The sequence below is a fragment of the Perna viridis genome, chromosome 4 (genome assembly GCF_037379345.1).
Source record: "Perna viridis isolate PV_CMFRI_1.1 ecotype Kerala chromosome 4, ASM3737934v1, whole genome shotgun sequence".
NCBI classification, from domain to species: Eukaryota; Metazoa; Mollusca; class Bivalvia; order Mytilida; family Mytilidae; genus Perna; species Perna viridis.
This window is the reverse complement of record NC_142448.1, coordinates 5,274,531-5,292,607: the sequence shown is the minus strand read 5'-3', so window position 1 is coordinate 5,292,607 and position 18,077 is coordinate 5,274,531. Positions and strand designations below refer to the sequence as shown.

Sequence of the window (18,077 nt, the reverse complement as noted above, 5' to 3'; positions counted from 1 at the left end):
AAACTGCACTCATGTCAAGATGAACCTTTTTTGACTTCAAGTACAAAGTTTCATCATGATTAGTTGAAAAATATATAAGTTATAGCAAATTTAGTATCAGTGGTACATTGCATGACTCGCATGTCCAATGGTCGAAGGAAATAAGGCCCCTCTAAAATGTACATCTTTTTTTTTAAATGCAATATTTTTGTGATTTTTTACATTGGTTGCATCATATTATGTGTATTTGATGCAATAAAGTTCAGTTTACTCAAGTTCCAGCTGCTTTAAGGCCAAAAATTGGGTTTTTATACATGCGGCCATGGTCAATGCACTTTTAGACCATGTATAGGGGTACACATATGAAAACTCATTTTATGATGCTGACAATGACTTAAATTGATCAACTTCAAACTTAAAGTGGTCTACACATATCTAATGTACATTGAAAACAATAAGAAGTGGTTTCAAAGCTAAAACTGTCACTCCAGATCAATTTAAACCAGACCTGTACAGAGCTTGTTCAAGTGTGATTGTGTCCGATATTAAAAGTTAGCCTTTATTTGGGTTTTGAGTGATGAAAAATCTGAAACAAATGTAAGATAATGTAAGGTTCTAAGCTTATCAGGTACATAAGCAGACAGTCAGCTGTATTTTTCCAGTTTTTCTACAAAAAATTTCATTTTTGAAACCTTATAGTGTATGCGGAACTCTAAAATTAGGTGTTTTTGAGACATCACAAGGTATATACATGTAGTGACTTACATTAGATGCATGAATATCAATGGAATGAATATATTAGGTTTTTTTCACATTATTTATATTATTTACTAGCAAATACAAAAGATTCAGACCAATAAAACACATATCTGTGATTTTATAGATCCTAAGACAAGGCTGTGAAAACCCCTGATTTTGCCATATTTCATTGACTGGGTTCATAAAAATTACACCAGATTGTCAGATTTCTGCCTAAACCTTGTTCATAAAGTATGTTTTTTGTTGATTTGATGTTCCTAGTGTATAGTTAGAGGAGAAAAACTCAAAGCTGTACAATATTTTCCCCACTGGTCTATATTTCACACCTAGCACCTTAGCAAAAGTGCAATTTCAATGGAAAATCCCATAGAAACCATATTTTTTATTTTAATTTCAGAAAATAGAGAATAAAGGGCCAAAATCTTATTATTTCATGTAGATTTACTGAATTCTTGAAAATAAACACCAAATTACCCCCAGCAAATACTAGCAAATACAATTTCTGATACCCTGGCAACCCCCTTATTAGGCACGAGACCGCAATTAATTTTCAAGTGCATTTCAATATACACATTTGAGCAGATTAAAAAAATTCCACCGGCGCAAACTGAATAAAACTTCTCTGGCCTAAAGATATGTACAAACAGGATTTTATATATAAATTGTAGAAAATTTTACCATCATTTTCTGAAATTAATACATATAATTCGGAGATGGGGTAAACATGACAAATGAACTGAGTTAAAAGTCCTAAATTTTAACCTTCTTCCTCTGAACCAAATCACAACTTTTAGTCAGATTTGATTAATGAAAAAAAATCCCATGTAATTTTAACCTGTTTTCTACCAATTAGAGGCAAAACTTCAGCAAATAAGTTTCCAGTAAAAATATGAAAAAATGTGGAAGGTACCTACTACCAAAGTTGGAACTATATTCGTATACAACGAAAACCAAGGGGAATTAATTGTGTTCTCGTACCTATTAGATCAATAAATGTGCTCAATTTGAATACAAACTGCACTCATGTCAAGATGAACCTTTTTTGACTTCAAGTACAAAGTTTCATCATGATTAGTTGAAAAATATATAAGTTATAGCAAATTTAGTATCAGTGGTACATTGCATGACTCGCATGTCCAATGGTCGAAGGAAATAAGGCCCCTCTAAAATGTACATCTTTTTTTTTAAATGCAATATTTTTGTGATTTTTTACATTGGTTGCATCATATTATGTGTATTTGATGCAATAAAGTTCAGTTTACTCAAGTTCCAGCTGCTTTAAGGCCAAAAATTGGGTTTTTATACATGCGGCCATGGTCAATGCACTTTTAGACCATGTATAGGGGTACACATATGAAAACTCATTTTATGATGCTGACAATGACTTAAATTGATCAACTTCAAACTTAAAGTGGTCTACACATATCTAATGTACATTGAAAACAATAAGAAGTGGTTTCAAAGCTAAAACTGTCACTCCAGATCAATTTAAACCAGACCTGTACAGAGCTTGTTCAAGTGTGATTGTGTCCGATATTAAAAGTTAGCCTTTATTTGGGTTTTGAGTGATGAAAAATCTGAAACAAATGTAAGATAATGTAAGGTTCTAAGCTTATCAGGTACATAAGCAGACAGTCAGCTGTATTTTTCCAGTTTTTCTACAAAAAATTTCATTTTTGAAACCTTATAGTGTATGCGGAACTCTAAAATTAGGTGTTTTTGAGACATCACAAGGTATATACATGTAGTGACTTACATTAGATGCATGAATATCAATGGAATGAATATATTAGGTTTTTTTCACATTATTTATATTATTTACTAGCAAATACAAAAGATTCAGACCAATAAAACACATATCTGTGATTTTATAGATCCTAAGACAAGGCTGTGAAAACCCCTGATTTTGCCATATTTCATTGACTGGGTTCATAAAAATTACACCAGATTGTCAGATTTCTGCCTAAACCTTGTTCATAAAGTATGTTTTTTGTTGATTTGATGTTCCTAGTGTATAGTTAGAGGAGAAAAACTCAAAGCTGTACAATATTTTCCCCACTGGTCTATATTTCACACCTAGCACCTTAGCAAAAGTGCAATTTCAATGGAAAATCCCATAGAAACCATATTTTTTATTTTAATTTCAGAAAATAGAGAATAAAGGGCCAAAATCTTATTATTTCATGTAGATTTACTGAATTCTTGAAAATAAACACCAAATTACCCCCAGCAAATACTAGCAAATACAATTTCTGATACCCTGGCAACCCCCTTATTAGATCAATAAATGTGCTCAATTTGAATACAAACTGCACTCATGTCAGGATGAACCTTTTTTGACTTCAAGTACAAAGTTTCATCATGATTAGTTGAAAAATATATAAGTTATAGCAAATTTAGTATCAGTGGTACATTGCATGACTCGCATGTCCAATGGTCGAAGGAAATAAGGCCCCTCTAAAATGTACATCTTTTTTTTTAAATGCAATATTTTTGTGATTTTTTACATTGGTTGCATCATATTATGTGTATTTGATGCAATAAAGTTCAGTTTACTCAAGTTCCAGCTGCTTTAAGGCCAAAAATTGGGTTTTTATACATGCGGCCATGGTCAATGCACTTTTAGACCATGTATAGGGGTACACATATGAAAACTCATTTTATGATGCTGACAATGACTTAAATTGATCAACTTCAAACTTAAAGTGGTCTACACATATCTAATGTACATTGAAAACAATAAGAAGTGGTTTCAAAGCTAAAACTGTCACTCCAGATCAATTTAAACCAGACCTGTACAGAGCTTGTTCAAGTGTGATTGTGTCCGATATTAAAAGTTAGCCTTTATTTGGGTTTTGAGTGATGAAAAATCTGAAACAAATGTAAGATAATGTAAGGTTCTAAGCTTATCAGGTACATAAGCAGACAGTCAGCTGTATTTTTCCAGTTTTTCTACAAAAAATTTCATTTTTGAAACCTTATAGTGTATGCGGAACTCTAAAATTAGGTGTTTTTGAGACATCACAAGGTATATACATGTAGTGACTTACATTAGATGCATGAATATCAATGGAATGAATATATTAGGTTTTTTTCACATTATTTATATTATTTACTAGCAAATACAAAAGATTCAGACCAATAAAACACATATCTGTGATTTTATAGATCCTAAGACAAGGCTGTGAAAACCCCTGATTTTGCCATATTTCATTGACTGGGTTCATAAAAATTACACCAGATTGTCAGATTTCTGCCTAAACCTTGTTCATAAAGTATGTTTTTTGTTGATTTGATGTTCCTAGTGTATAGTTAGAGGAGAAAAACTCAAAGCTGTACAATATTTTCCCCACTGGTCTATATTTCACACCTAGCACCTTAGCAAAAGTGCAATTTCAATGGAAAATCCCATAGAAACCATATTTTTTATTTTAATTTCAGAAAATAGAGAATAAAGGGCCAAAATCTTATTATTTCATGTAGATTTACTGAATTCTTGAAAATAAACACCAAATTACCCCCAGCAAATACTAGCAAATACAATTTCTGATACCCTGGCAACCCCCTTATTAGGCACGAGACCGCAATTAATTTTCAAGTGCATTTCAATATACACATTTGAGCAGATTAAAAAAATTCCACCGGCGCAAACTGAATAAAACTTCTCTGGCCTAAAGATATGTACAAACAGGATTTTATATATAAATTGTAGAAAATTTTACCATCATTTTCTGAAATTAATACATATAATTCGGAGATGGGGTAAACATGACAAATGAACTGAGTTAAAAGTCCTAAATTTTAACCTTCTTCCTCTGAACCAAATCACAACTTTTAGTCAGATTTGATTAATGAAAAAAAATCCCATGTAATTTTAACCTGTTTTCTACCAATTAGAGGCAAAACTTCAGCAAATAAGTTTCCAGTAAAAATATGAAAAAATGTGGAAGGTACCTACTACCAAAGTTGGAACTATATTCGTATACAACGAAAACCAAGGGGAATTAATTGTGTTCTCGTACCTATTAGATCAATAAATGTGCTCAATTTGAATACAAACTGCACTCATGTCAAGATGAACCTTTTTTGACTTCAAGTACAAAGTTTCATCATGATTAGTTGAAAAATATATAAGTTATAGCAAATTTAGTATCAGTGGTACATTGCATGACTCGCATGTCCAATGGTCGAAGGAAATAAGGCCCCTCTAAAATGTACATCTTTTTTTTTAAATGCAATATTTTTGTGATTTTTTACATTGGTTGCATCATATTATGTGTATTTGATGCAATAAAGTTCAGTTTACTCAAGTTCCAGCTGCTTTAAGGCCAAAAATTGGGTTTTTATACATGCGGCCATGGTCAATGCACTTTTAGACCATGTATAGGGGTACACATATGAAAACTCATTTTATGATGCTGACAATGACTTAAATTGATCAACTTCAAACTTAAAGTGGTCTACACATATCTAATGTACATTGAAAACAATAAGAAGTGGTTTCAAAGCTAAAACTGTCACTCCAGATCAATTTAAACCAGACCTGTACAGAGCTTGTTCAAGTGTGATTGTGTCCGATATTAAAAGTTAGCCTTTATTTGGGTTTTGAGTGATGAAAAATCTGAAACAAATGTAAGATAATGTAAGGTTCTAAGCTTATCAGGTACATAAGCAGACAGTCAGCTGTATTTTTCCAGTTTTTCTACAAAAAATTTCATTTTTGAAACCTTATAGTGTATGCGGAACTCTAAAATTAGGTGTTTTTGAGACATCACAAGGTATATACATGTAGTGACTTACATTAGATGCATGAATATCAATGGAATGAATATATTAGGTTTTTTTCACATTATTTATATTATTTACTAGCAAATACAAAAGATTCAGACCAATAAAACACATATCTGTGATTTTATAGATCCTAAGACAAGGCTGTGAAAACCCCTGATTTTGCCATATTTCATTGACTGGGTTCATAAAAATTACACCAGATTGTCAGATTTCTGCCTAAACCTTGTTCATAAAGTATGTTTTTTGTTGATTTGATGTTCCTAGTGTATAGTTAGAGGAGAAAAACTCAAAGCTGTACAATATTTTCCCCACTGGTCTATATTTCACACCTAGCACCTTAGCAAAAGTGCAATTTCAATGGAAAATCCCATAGAAACCATATTTTTTATTTTAATTTCAGAAAATAGAGAATAAAGGGCCAAAATCTTATTATTTCATGTAGATTTACTGAATTCTTGAAAATAAACACCAAATTACCCCCAGCAAATACTAGCAAATACAATTTCTGATACCCTGGCAACCCCCTTATTAGGCACGAGACCGCAATTAATTTTCAAGTGCATTTCAATATACACATTTGAGCAGATTAAAAAAATTCCACCGGCGCAAACTGAATAAAACTTCTCTGGCCTAAAGATATGTACAAACAGGATTTTATATATAAATTGTAGAAAATTTTACCATCATTTTCTGAAATTAATACATATAATTCGGAGATGGGGTAAACATGACAAATGAACTGAGTTAAAAGTCCTAAATTTTAACCTTCTTCCTCTGAACCAAATCACAACTTTTAGTCAGATTTGATTAATGAAAAAAAATCCCATGTAATTTTAACCTGTTTTCTACCAATTAGAGGCAAAACTTCAGCAAATAAGTTTCCAGTAAAAATATGAAAAAATGTGGAAGGTACCTACTACCAAAGTTGGAACTATATTCGTATACAACGAAAACCAAGGGGAATTAATTGTGTTCTCGTACCTATTAGATCAATAAATGTGCTCAATTTGAATACAAACTGCACTCATGTCAAGATGAACCTTTTTTGACTTCAAGTACAAAGTTTCATCATGATTAGTTGAAAAATATATAAGTTATAGCAAATTTAGTATCAGTGGTACATTGCATGACTCGCATGTCCAATGGTCGAAGGAAATAAGGCCCCTCTAAAATGTACATCTTTTTTTTTAAATGCAATATTTTTGTGATTTTTTACATTGGTTGCATCATATTATGTGTATTTGATGCAATAAAGTTCAGTTTACTCAAGTTCCAGCTGCTTTAAGGCCAAAAATTGGGTTTTTATACATGCGGCCATGGTCAATGCACTTTTAGACCATGTATAGGGGTACACATATGAAAACTCATTTTATGATGCTGACAATGACTTAAATTGATCAACTTCAAACTTAAAGTGGTCTACACATATCTAATGTACATTGAAAACAATAAGAAGTGGTTTCAAAGCTAAAACTGTCACTCCAGATCAATTTAAACCAGACCTGTACAGAGCTTGTTCAAGTGTGATTGTGTCCGATATTAAAAGTTAGCCTTTATTTGGGTTTTGAGTGATGAAAAATCTGAAACAAATGTAAGATAATGTAAGGTTCTAAGCTTATCAGGTACATAAGCAGACAGTCAGCTGTATTTTTCCAGTTTTTCTACAAAAAATTTCATTTTTGAAACCTTATAGTGTATGCGGAACTCTAAAATTAGGTGTTTTTGAGACATCACAAGGTATATACATGTAGTGACTTACATTAGATGCATGAATATCAATGGAATGAATATATTAGGTTTTTTTCACATTATTTATATTATTTACTAGCAAATACAAAAGATTCAGACCAATAAAACACATATCTGTGATTTTATAGATCCTAAGACAAGGCTGTGAAAACCCCTGATTTTGCCATATTTCATTGACTGGGTTCATAAAAATTACACCAGATTGTCAGATTTCTGCCTAAACCTTGTTCATAAAGTATGTTTTTTGTTGATTTGATGTTCCTAGTGTATAGTTAGAGGAGAAAAACTCAAAGCTGTACAATATTTTCCCCACTGGTCTATATTTCACACCTAGCACCTTAGCAAAAGTGCAATTTCAATGGAAAATCCCATAGAAACCATATTTTTTATTTTAATTTCAGAAAATAGAGAATAAAGGGCCAAAATCTTATTATTTCATGTAGATTTACTGAATTCTTGAAAATAAACACCAAATTACCCCCAGCAAATACTAGCAAATACAATTTCTGATACCCTGGCAACCCCCTTATTAGGCACGAGACCGCAATTAATTTTCAAGTGCATTTCAATATACACATTTGAGCAGATTAAAAAAATTCCACCGGCGCAAACTGAATAAAACTTCTCTGGCCTAAAGATATGTACAAACAGGATTTTATATATAAATTGTAGAAAATTTTACCATCATTTTCTGAAATTAATACATATAATTCGGAGATGGGGTAAACATGACAAATGAACTGAGTTAAAAGTCCTAAATTTTAACCTTCTTCCTCTGAACCAAATCACAACTTTTAGTCAGATTTGATTAATGAAAAAAAATCCCATGTAATTTTAACCTGTTTTCTACCAATTAGAGGCAAAACTTCAGCAAATAAGTTTCCAGTAAAAATATGAAAAAATGTGGAAGGTACCTACTACCAAAGTTGGAACTATATTCGTATACAACGAAAACCAAGGGGAATTAATTGTGTTCTCGTACCTATTAGATCAATAAATGTGCTCAATTTGAATACAAACTGCACTCATGTCAAGATGAACCTTTTTTGACTTCAAGTACAAAGTTTCATCATGATTAGTTGAAAAATATATAAGTTATAGCAAATTTAGTATCAGTGGTACATTGCATGACTCGCATGTCCAATGGTCGAAGGAAATAAGGCCCCTCTAAAATGTACATCTTTTTTTTTAAATGCAATATTTTTGTGATTTTTTACATTGGTTGCATCATATTATGTGTATTTGATGCAATAAAGTTCAGTTTACTCAAGTTCCAGCTGCTTTAAGGCCAAAAATTGGGTTTTTATACATGCGGCCATGGTCAATGCACTTTTAGACCATGTATAGGGGTACACATATGAAAACTCATTTTATGATGCTGACAATGACTTAAATTGATCAACTTCAAACTTAAAGTGGTCTACACATATCTAATGTACATTGAAAACAATAAGAAGTGGTTTCAAAGCTAAAACTGTCACTCCAGATCAATTTAAACCAGACCTGTACAGAGCTTGTTCAAGTGTGATTGTGTCCGATATTAAAAGTTAGCCTTTATTTGGGTTTTGAGTGATGAAAAATCTGAAACAAATGTAAGATAATGTAAGGTTCTAAGCTTATCAGGTACATAAGCAGACAGTCAGCTGTATTTTTCCAGTTTTTCTACAAAAAATTTCATTTTTGAAACCTTATAGTGTATGCGGAACTCTAAAATTAGGTGTTTTTGAGACATCACAAGGTATATACATGTAGTGACTTACATTAGATGCATGAATATCAATGGAATGAATATATTAGGTTTTTTTCACATTATTTATATTATTTACTAGCAAATACAAAAGATTCAGACCAATAAAACACATATCTGTGATTTTATAGATCCTAAGACAAGGCTGTGAAAACCCCTGATTTTGCCATATTTCATTGACTGGGTTCATAAAAATTACACCAGATTGTCAGATTTCTGCCTAAACCTTGTTCATAAAGTATGTTTTTTGTTGATTTGATGTTCCTAGTGTATAGTTAGAGGAGAAAAACTCAAAGCTGTACAATATTTTCCCCACTGGTCTATATTTCACACCTAGCACCTTAGCAAAAGTGCAATTTCAATGGAAAATCCCATAGAAACCATATTTTTTATTTTAATTTCAGAAAATAGAGAATAAAGGGCCAAAATCTTATTATTTCATGTAGATTTACTGAATTCTTGAAAATAAACACCAAATTACCCCCAGCAAATACTAGCAAATACAATTTCTGATACCCTGGCAACCCCCTTATTAGGCACGAGACCGCAATTAATTTTCAAGTGCATTTCAATATACACATTTGAGCAGATTAAAAAAATTCCACCGGCGCAAACTGAATAAAACTTCTCTGGCCTAAAGATATGTACAAACAGGATTTTATATATAAATTGTAGAAAATTTTACCATCATTTTCTGAAATTAATACATATAATTCGGAGATGGGGTAAACATGACAAATGAACTGAGTTAAAAGTCCTAAATTTTAACCTTCTTCCTCTGAACCAAATCACAACTTTTAGTCAGATTTGATTAATGAAAAAAAATCCCATGTAATTTTAACCTGTTTTCTACCAATTAGAGGCAAAACTTCAGCAAATAAGTTTCCAGTAAAAATATGAAAAAATGTGGAAGGTACCTACTACCAAAGTTGGAACTATATTCGTATACAACGAAAACCAAGGGGAATTAATTGTGTTCTCGTACCTATTAGATCAATAAATGTGCTCAATTTGAATACAAACTGCACTCATGTCAAGATGAACCTTTTTTGACTTCAAGTACAAAGTTTCATCATGATTAGTTGAAAAATATATAAGTTATAGCAAATTTAGTATCAGTGGTACATTGCATGACTCGCATGTCCAATGGTCGAAGGAAATAAGGCCCCTCTAAAATGTACATCTTTTTTTTTAAATGCAATATTTTTGTGATTTTTTACATTGGTTGCATCATATTATGTGTATTTGATGCAATAAAGTTCAGTTTACTCAAGTTCCAGCTGCTTTAAGGCCAAAAATTGGGTTTTTATACATGCGGCCATGGTCAATGCACTTTTAGACCATGTATAGGGGTACACATATGAAAACTCATTTTATGATGCTGACAATGACTTAAATTGATCAACTTCAAACTTAAAGTGGTCTACACATATCTAATGTACATTGAAAACAATAAGAAGTGGTTTCAAAGCTAAAACTGTCACTCCAGATCAATTTAAACCAGACCTGTACAGAGCTTGTTCAAGTGTGATTGTGTCCGATATTAAAAGTTAGCCTTTATTTGGGTTTTGAGTGATGAAAAATCTGAAACAAATGTAAGATAATGTAAGGTTCTAAGCTTATCAGGTACATAAGCAGACAGTCAGCTGTATTTTTCCAGTTTTTCTACAAAAAATTTCATTTTTGAAACCTTATAGTGTATGCGGAACTCTAAAATTAGGTGTTTTTGAGACATCACAAGGTATATACATGTAGTGACTTACATTAGATGCATGAATATCAATGGAATGAATATATTAGGTTTTTTTCACATTATTTATATTATTTACTAGCAAATACAAAAGATTCAGACCAATAAAACACATATCTGTGATTTTATAGATCCTAAGACAAGGCTGTGAAAACCCCTGATTTTGCCATATTTCATTGACTGGGTTCATAAAAATTACACCAGATTGTCAGATTTCTGCCTAAACCTTGTTCATAAAGTATGTTTTTTGTTGATTTGATGTTCCTAGTGTATAGTTAGAGGAGAAAAACTCAAAGCTGTACAATATTTTCCCCACTGGTCTATATTTCACACCTAGCACCTTAGCAAAAGTGCAATTTCAATGGAAAATCCCATAGAAACCATATTTTTTATTTTAATTTCAGAAAATAGAGAATAAAGGGCCAAAATCTTATTATTTCATGTAGATTTACTGAATTCTTGAAAATAAACACCAAATTACCCCCAGCAAATACTAGCAAATACAATTTCTGATACCCTGGCAACCCCCTTATTAGGCACGAGACCGCAATTAATTTTCAAGTGCATTTCAATATACACATTTGAGCAGATTAAAAAAATTCCACCGGCGCAAACTGAATAAAACTTCTCTGGCCTAAAGATATGTACAAACAGGATTTTATATATAAATTGTAGAAAATTTTACCATCATTTTCTGAAATTAATACATATAATTCGGAGATGGGGTAAACATGACAAATGAACTGAGTTAAAAGTCCTAAATTTTAACCTTCTTCCTCTGAACCAAATCACAACTTTTAGTCAGATTTGATTAATGAAAAAAAATCCCATGTAATTTTAACCTGTTTTCTACCAATTAGAGGCAAAACTTCAGCAAATAAGTTTCCAGTAAAAATATGAAAAAATGTGGAAGGTACCTACTACCAAAGTTGGAACTATATTCGTATACAACGAAAACCAAGGGGAATTAATTGTGTTCTCGTACCTATTAGATCAATAAATGTGCTCAATTTGAATACAAACTGCACTCATGTCAAGATGAACCTTTTTTGACTTCAAGTACAAAGTTTCATCATGATTAGTTGAAAAATATATAAGTTATAGCAAATTTAGTATCAGTGGTACATTGCATGACTCGCATGTCCAATGGTCGAAGGAAATAAGGCCCCTCTAAAATGTACATCTTTTTTTTTAAATGCAATATTTTTGTGATTTTTTACATTGGTTGCATCATATTATGTGTATTTGATGCAATAAAGTTCAGTTTACTCAAGTTCCAGCTGCTTTAAGGCCAAAAATTGGGTTTTTATACATGCGGCCATGGTCAATGCACTTTTAGACCATGTATAGGGGTACACATATGAAAACTCATTTTATGATGCTGACAATGACTTAAATTGATCAACTTCAAACTTAAAGTGGTCTACACATATCTAATGTACATTGAAAACAATAAGAAGTGGTTTCAAAGCTAAAACTGTCACTCCAGATCAATTTAAACCAGACCTGTACAGAGCTTGTTCAAGTGTGATTGTGTCCGATATTAAAAGTTAGCCTTTATTTGGGTTTTGAGTGATGAAAAATCTGAAACAAATGTAAGATAATGTAAGGTTCTAAGCTTATCAGGTACATAAGCAGACAGTCAGCTGTATTTTTCCAGTTTTTCTACAAAAAATTTCATTTTTGAAACCTTATAGTGTATGCGGAACTCTAAAATTAGGTGTTTTTGAGACATCACAAGGTATATACATGTAGTGACTTACATTAGATGCATGAATATCAATGGAATGAATATATTAGGTTTTTTTCACATTATTTATATTATTTACTAGCAAATACAAAAGATTCAGACCAATAAAACACATATCTGTGATTTTATAGATCCTAAGACAAGGCTGTGAAAACCCCTGATTTTGCCATATTTCATTGACTGGGTTCATAAAAATTACACCAGATTGTCAGATTTCTGCCTAAACCTTGTTCATAAAGTATGTTTTTTGTTGATTTGATGTTCCTAGTGTATAGTTAGAGGAGAAAAACTCAAAGCTGTACAATATTTTCCCCACTGGTCTATATTTCACACCTAGCACCTTAGCAAAAGTGCAATTTCAATGGAAAATCCCATAGAAACCATATTTTTTATTTTAATTTCAGAAAATAGAGAATAAAGGGCCAAACCAAGGGGAATTAATTGTGTTCTCGTACCTGTAATGTTGTGAAAGATAAAATGAAAGTGGAAATTGAAAGTACATCGTAGTCATGTTTGCGCTATAAGATCTAATAACCATAAACATTGAAAATCTAAGTAGCATGCCAACGGTCGATCACATTTTTATTAACCTACAGCTCTGTCTAAAAAACAGGCAGAGGCTTATAATGGGTTATCCATGCATTTCTTAATGAAAAATAATCCCAAATATTTGTATTGCAAATACTTCTTCCATTTTTTTTTAAATAATCAACCTGCTTTTATTAAATTAAGATTTAAGAAAGGTAAAATACATAAATACTATGTATGACAATTTTGAAAAAAAATGTTAACGTAGTAGAAAAACATGCACCAATAAAAGTCAGAAAACCTTGTACAAAACCTGCTCTTTTTTATAAATAAAGAGTTAAGATCATATCTTGGCAAGCCAAAGTGGAAAGAAATGCCTATTTATAAATATTTATAAATAATCATTAATATGTATAATTAGATTGTAAATATTCATAGTTCATTATCAATGTATCTCGCTAGACTTCTTACAATTAGGCTTCTAGAACAGTGTTATATGATGCTATAAGATTGAAGTCATCACTATGGAAGTCCATTTCTGTCATCGTGTTAAATAAATGTCGCGAAAAATTATCTCGAAAAGTGGTGATAATTTGGGTATTTTGTCGACATAAATGAAATTGTGTGTGTGTGTGATAAATTATTGTTGTCATTCGTAATCAGAACGGTAAATTTAAATCAGTTTAATTTCAACAATTTTCAACAACAACCTGTTTTGTTTGAAGTCGATTCCGGTTCTTTCCTTTTCCTTTCATCTCAAGTTATCCCAATTTTTTGCAATTTGATGATTATTTGAGACGTAAAATTCAAAAATCGGTATACATGGAACGCCATAACAGTCCTATCTGGTCAATTATATCTATACGCGGTGCTGTTTTCTTTATATTCGATACTTTCTTATTTATATGCGGTTGTATTATCTTTATATGTAGTGATTTATCTTGATATGCGGTGGTTTTACCTTTATATTCGGTGGGTTTACCATTATATGAATGGTTTTATCTTTGTATGCGGTGGATTTATCTTGATATGCAGTGGATTTACCTTTATATGCGGTGGCATCATCTTTATATGCGGTGATTTCATCTTTATATGCGATGGTTTTATTTATACATGCAGTGTATTTTCCTACATCAGCACTCTTCTTTATGTGCTATTTATACGACTCTATATACTGTTCAAACTTCATTATATGCTGTAAAAAACTTTGATTATCTAAATGCAAGGCTTAAATGTTCGGAACTTTTAAACATGATCACTTTTGTACAGCACATTGTGAAAACAAATCGAAATTTTGCAAGAATTAGGCTTCGAGAATCTTGTAGAATCAATTTTAAAGGAAAAAATAACACCCGACATTATTGGTCATCTATCTTTTTCTCAAATAGAACAGTAAGGTGTAAAGGATAGGTCGGAAATGATGAAATTTCGTCTGAAATATTTGCCTTATGGAAGTCCAAACCAAGTAAAAAAGGTGAAAATTTCCAGATTCCAGAACAATTACTTGAAAAGTTATTAGAAAGCAATTTTACAATACATATATATATGTGGACATCAGTAAGATTCTTTTGATTTCTGAAAGTGTTCTGTATAGAAAAATGAGGATGCACGATTTAAGCAATCATGACTTTTATGACGTTAGTTTAAACATATTTATTAAATTATTTGCATAGTTTAACACCAAGTAAAACAGTTGAATGAAATGAACTACAGCAAATTAATTACGGGATTCAGAACAAGACTTAAAGTCTTAAATTAATCCGTCTCCTGAAATAATGAACAATAATTATATCATTGATAGCATAGCTCAAGGAAGTAGTGCTTTTAAAGGTAAAACCACCGCATTTCAAGATAAAACCACTATATATAAAGATAATACAACCGCATATAAATACGAAAGCATCGAATATAAAGAAAACAGCACCGCGTATTAATATAATTTACCAGTTATGGCGTTCCATAGATATACATTGATTCATTACATGGGTACTTTGATTGTCATCATGTTCTTTTTATTATTGTCTGATATTGTTGAAACAAATAAAGTTTTCTATAAATGTATATTATTACTAAAAAAAACTATTTTAGAAGTATAGAATAATATTTGAATGTATAAATGTGTACATTTTCCTTATATCAAATTATTATTCATGATTTTGTACATGTATAAACAATGTTTTAACGATATATATTCGATAAAAATGACGTATGTTACCAGTCTGAACAATGGCAGAAACTAACGGCGTCTTTTCTGAATTTAAAATCGAAGTAACTGTAGATAACAGGGTTAACAATATGATTTATCACATAAAATCTCTGAAGAATAAAGTAAATTATTGTCTCAGCAGTCGTTATATTGTACCATAACTCTGGGTTAAGCTTGCTGATGATCAGGAAAATACATGTTGGGGTGTATGAAACAAGGTAACACACAATTATAGTCAGAAACATCGTATTGAAGTTTATTTTGCTGGTTTTTAATGTCTTTTTCCTGGCAATTTGTGTGGTGCTTCCTTCGCCCGTCTTATTCTCCGACATAGAATCGAAATTAGTAGAGTCCATGTCCATGCTAGGGCGTCGTCGGTCTGCAAGTTTTGTACGCCTATATATCTGAATTCCAATTGGTATGTAAAGTGCGCCAACCGTCAATATGTTTGCTACCATGAGGAAAAATATGACGTAGTAATATATAGCTTCATATTTAGGAAAGTTACCTGCTCCAGTAAAACATGTCCACCCCGTTACGTTGTGTCCACGTATTTTTCCCTCTACTCTTTTGTTACCGGAAAATAACAAAACGGGACAAGAATAGATGATAGAAAATATAATGATTGATGATAAACATATTTTACGTTTGAACTCATCCATCTGCTCTCCAAGTGGTTGACAAATCTTTAAATACCGCTGGACAGCAATAGCTATCAATAATAATGCAGATAATCCCGATGTACATGTCATTACGAACAGCAACCCTTTACACAATTCGGTAGACGGGAAATCAACGAAATATACAGATTCCAAAACATAAAACACTGAAGCGACAGAACTTGCAATTAGATCGAATACCGCGAGAATTGGAATAAAATAGCGATCGTCGCGATTCTCTTTCATTCTGAACGCGTACACTAAAAGTACCCAAATATTTCCAATAATGCCTATAATAAATATCAATCCTTGAAGGATGATAGTTGAGAAAAGTTGGTTGTAGTAGTCCCTGTTCCATTCTGAAGTTAACGAGTCATTCATTCTCACTCGTGTAATATTACAATATTGCTTTTAGTTTACTTGGCCCATAATCCATAGCATAAATTTAGTAAAATTTTCTAGTATATACGGTAAATGCATGACCTACTATGATGTCCATACGGGCAGTAGAAATACCTCTGATTAGGCATTTAAATTCTTTTATTGTGTCTTTATATATAATTGTTATGGCTTGACCATAAAGATACCTTGAGGAAGTTTATTTTGTATAAAGCGAGCGATTAATGAGATCCAGAACACATTTAAATTCAACAGAAAATACTTGTTATAAATAATATTTGAGAAAGAATACGCACGATAGGTCTGAGATTACTCCATTAATAGTGAAGAGTTACTTAATTTGCTCGATACTGTTTACAAAATTTCAAAACATACAACTGTGCACTTAAATGTGGTAGATTGAAAACAAGTACTATCTTTAAAAAAAAAGAGAGCCGATGCAGTAAAATTTTACTTCTAAGTTCCTACATTTTTCTCAAGAAAATAACACATGGCAAACAATTCAAATTTTCGATATAGTTTTTGAACGCTATTTAAAGTTTTCGATACCGTTTTTTTTTTATTGCCACTAAATTATCAGTATTTGGCCAATCGGGAAACAGATTTGCGATCAGACGATTTGCTTTTCCATAAGAAGAGCGTCCTTAAGGTCTAAGGGTAAACATTAAGCGAAACTATACCGACTGCGTCGGAAAAAAAGTTCTTTAAATAACACTATAACAATAAAGTTGAAAAAAATGGCACTTTCCGCATATTCCGTTTCAACCCTTCACTTCGTTGATTATAAAGCCAAGACAACATAGCTTCGAGAATAAAATTTTACTGTCTTTGTGGATATAAACCACAATGCTCCCCCCCCCAAAAAAAAAAAAATTCCTAAAGCAGTGTTAACCAATCAAAGGCACGATATGAGTGACGCTAACGATCAGCTGACTGTTCCTTTACTTGGTGTAATTGCCGTTTTTATGTTAAGAATATATGCTCAGTACTTTGCACCTATATGTGGCATTTGTAATATAAAATCATGACCAACTAAGGGATATTTTAACGTCCTTTGCTGTTTTTTATTCATGAAAATCATTTATGTACTTTAGTAAGTGAAATATTTTTATATACTTATCGCAATACAGTAGCTACTTTTTTTTTAAATACGGATGAAATGTATCCCCCCGGCTGTACCCTCTCTCTCATCCGGAACTACTCGGCCATTTCCGCTACACTAAAAACCGTTTTTCTTTTGTGTAACTTTAAAGGCTAAGGAGTTACAATTGCCCTCTCTCTATGTTGTAAAGCAGTTTTTGGAAGAGATGTTATTATAATGACGAAGTTTTGTTGTTTCAATGCCTTTGTCGACAGCGTTTTCATGAAAATCGTGTCTGTACTTTTAAAAATTAAGTGAAACCTTATATAATGATCACAGTGACAATTTGAAATATATGGATGAAACGTATGTATCCCTGCAGTACCCTCACTCTATATTGTAAAGAAATATTCGAAAGAGAGCTTATGAAAGTAAAAGGGGTATAAAAAGGGGGCCTTTATATTTTTCTTATAATCGCGTTTTAATACCTTAATAAGTTGTACATAATTTTAATGTGAATAATTTACCTTTAAGAGTAGTTGACTGGTTTTCAATGTTATACATCTGTGTATTATTTTCTTGGTTCCCTTGATTACTCTTACAACACGTCAGTCAACATTTTTTATTTATATAAAAATGTATGTATGCACAATACAATATACAGGGGCGAATAGGATTT

At 31.8% G+C, this 18,077-nt stretch overlaps 1 protein-coding gene across 1 annotated transcript; it reads right to left on the bottom strand.

The window, feature by feature from the left end:
* Window positions 1-15,264: 15,264 nt before the first annotated feature.
* On the bottom strand, window positions 15,265-16,327 carry LOC148618547 (neuromedin-U receptor 2-like). Its single transcript, XM_088576854.1, has one exon. It carries the CDS (start codon window positions 16,297-16,299, stop codon window positions 15,265-15,267), a length of 1,035 nt encoding a protein of 344 aa, XP_088432980.1. The 5' UTR covers window positions 16,300-16,327.
* Window positions 16,328-18,077: the final 1,750 nt, after the last annotated feature.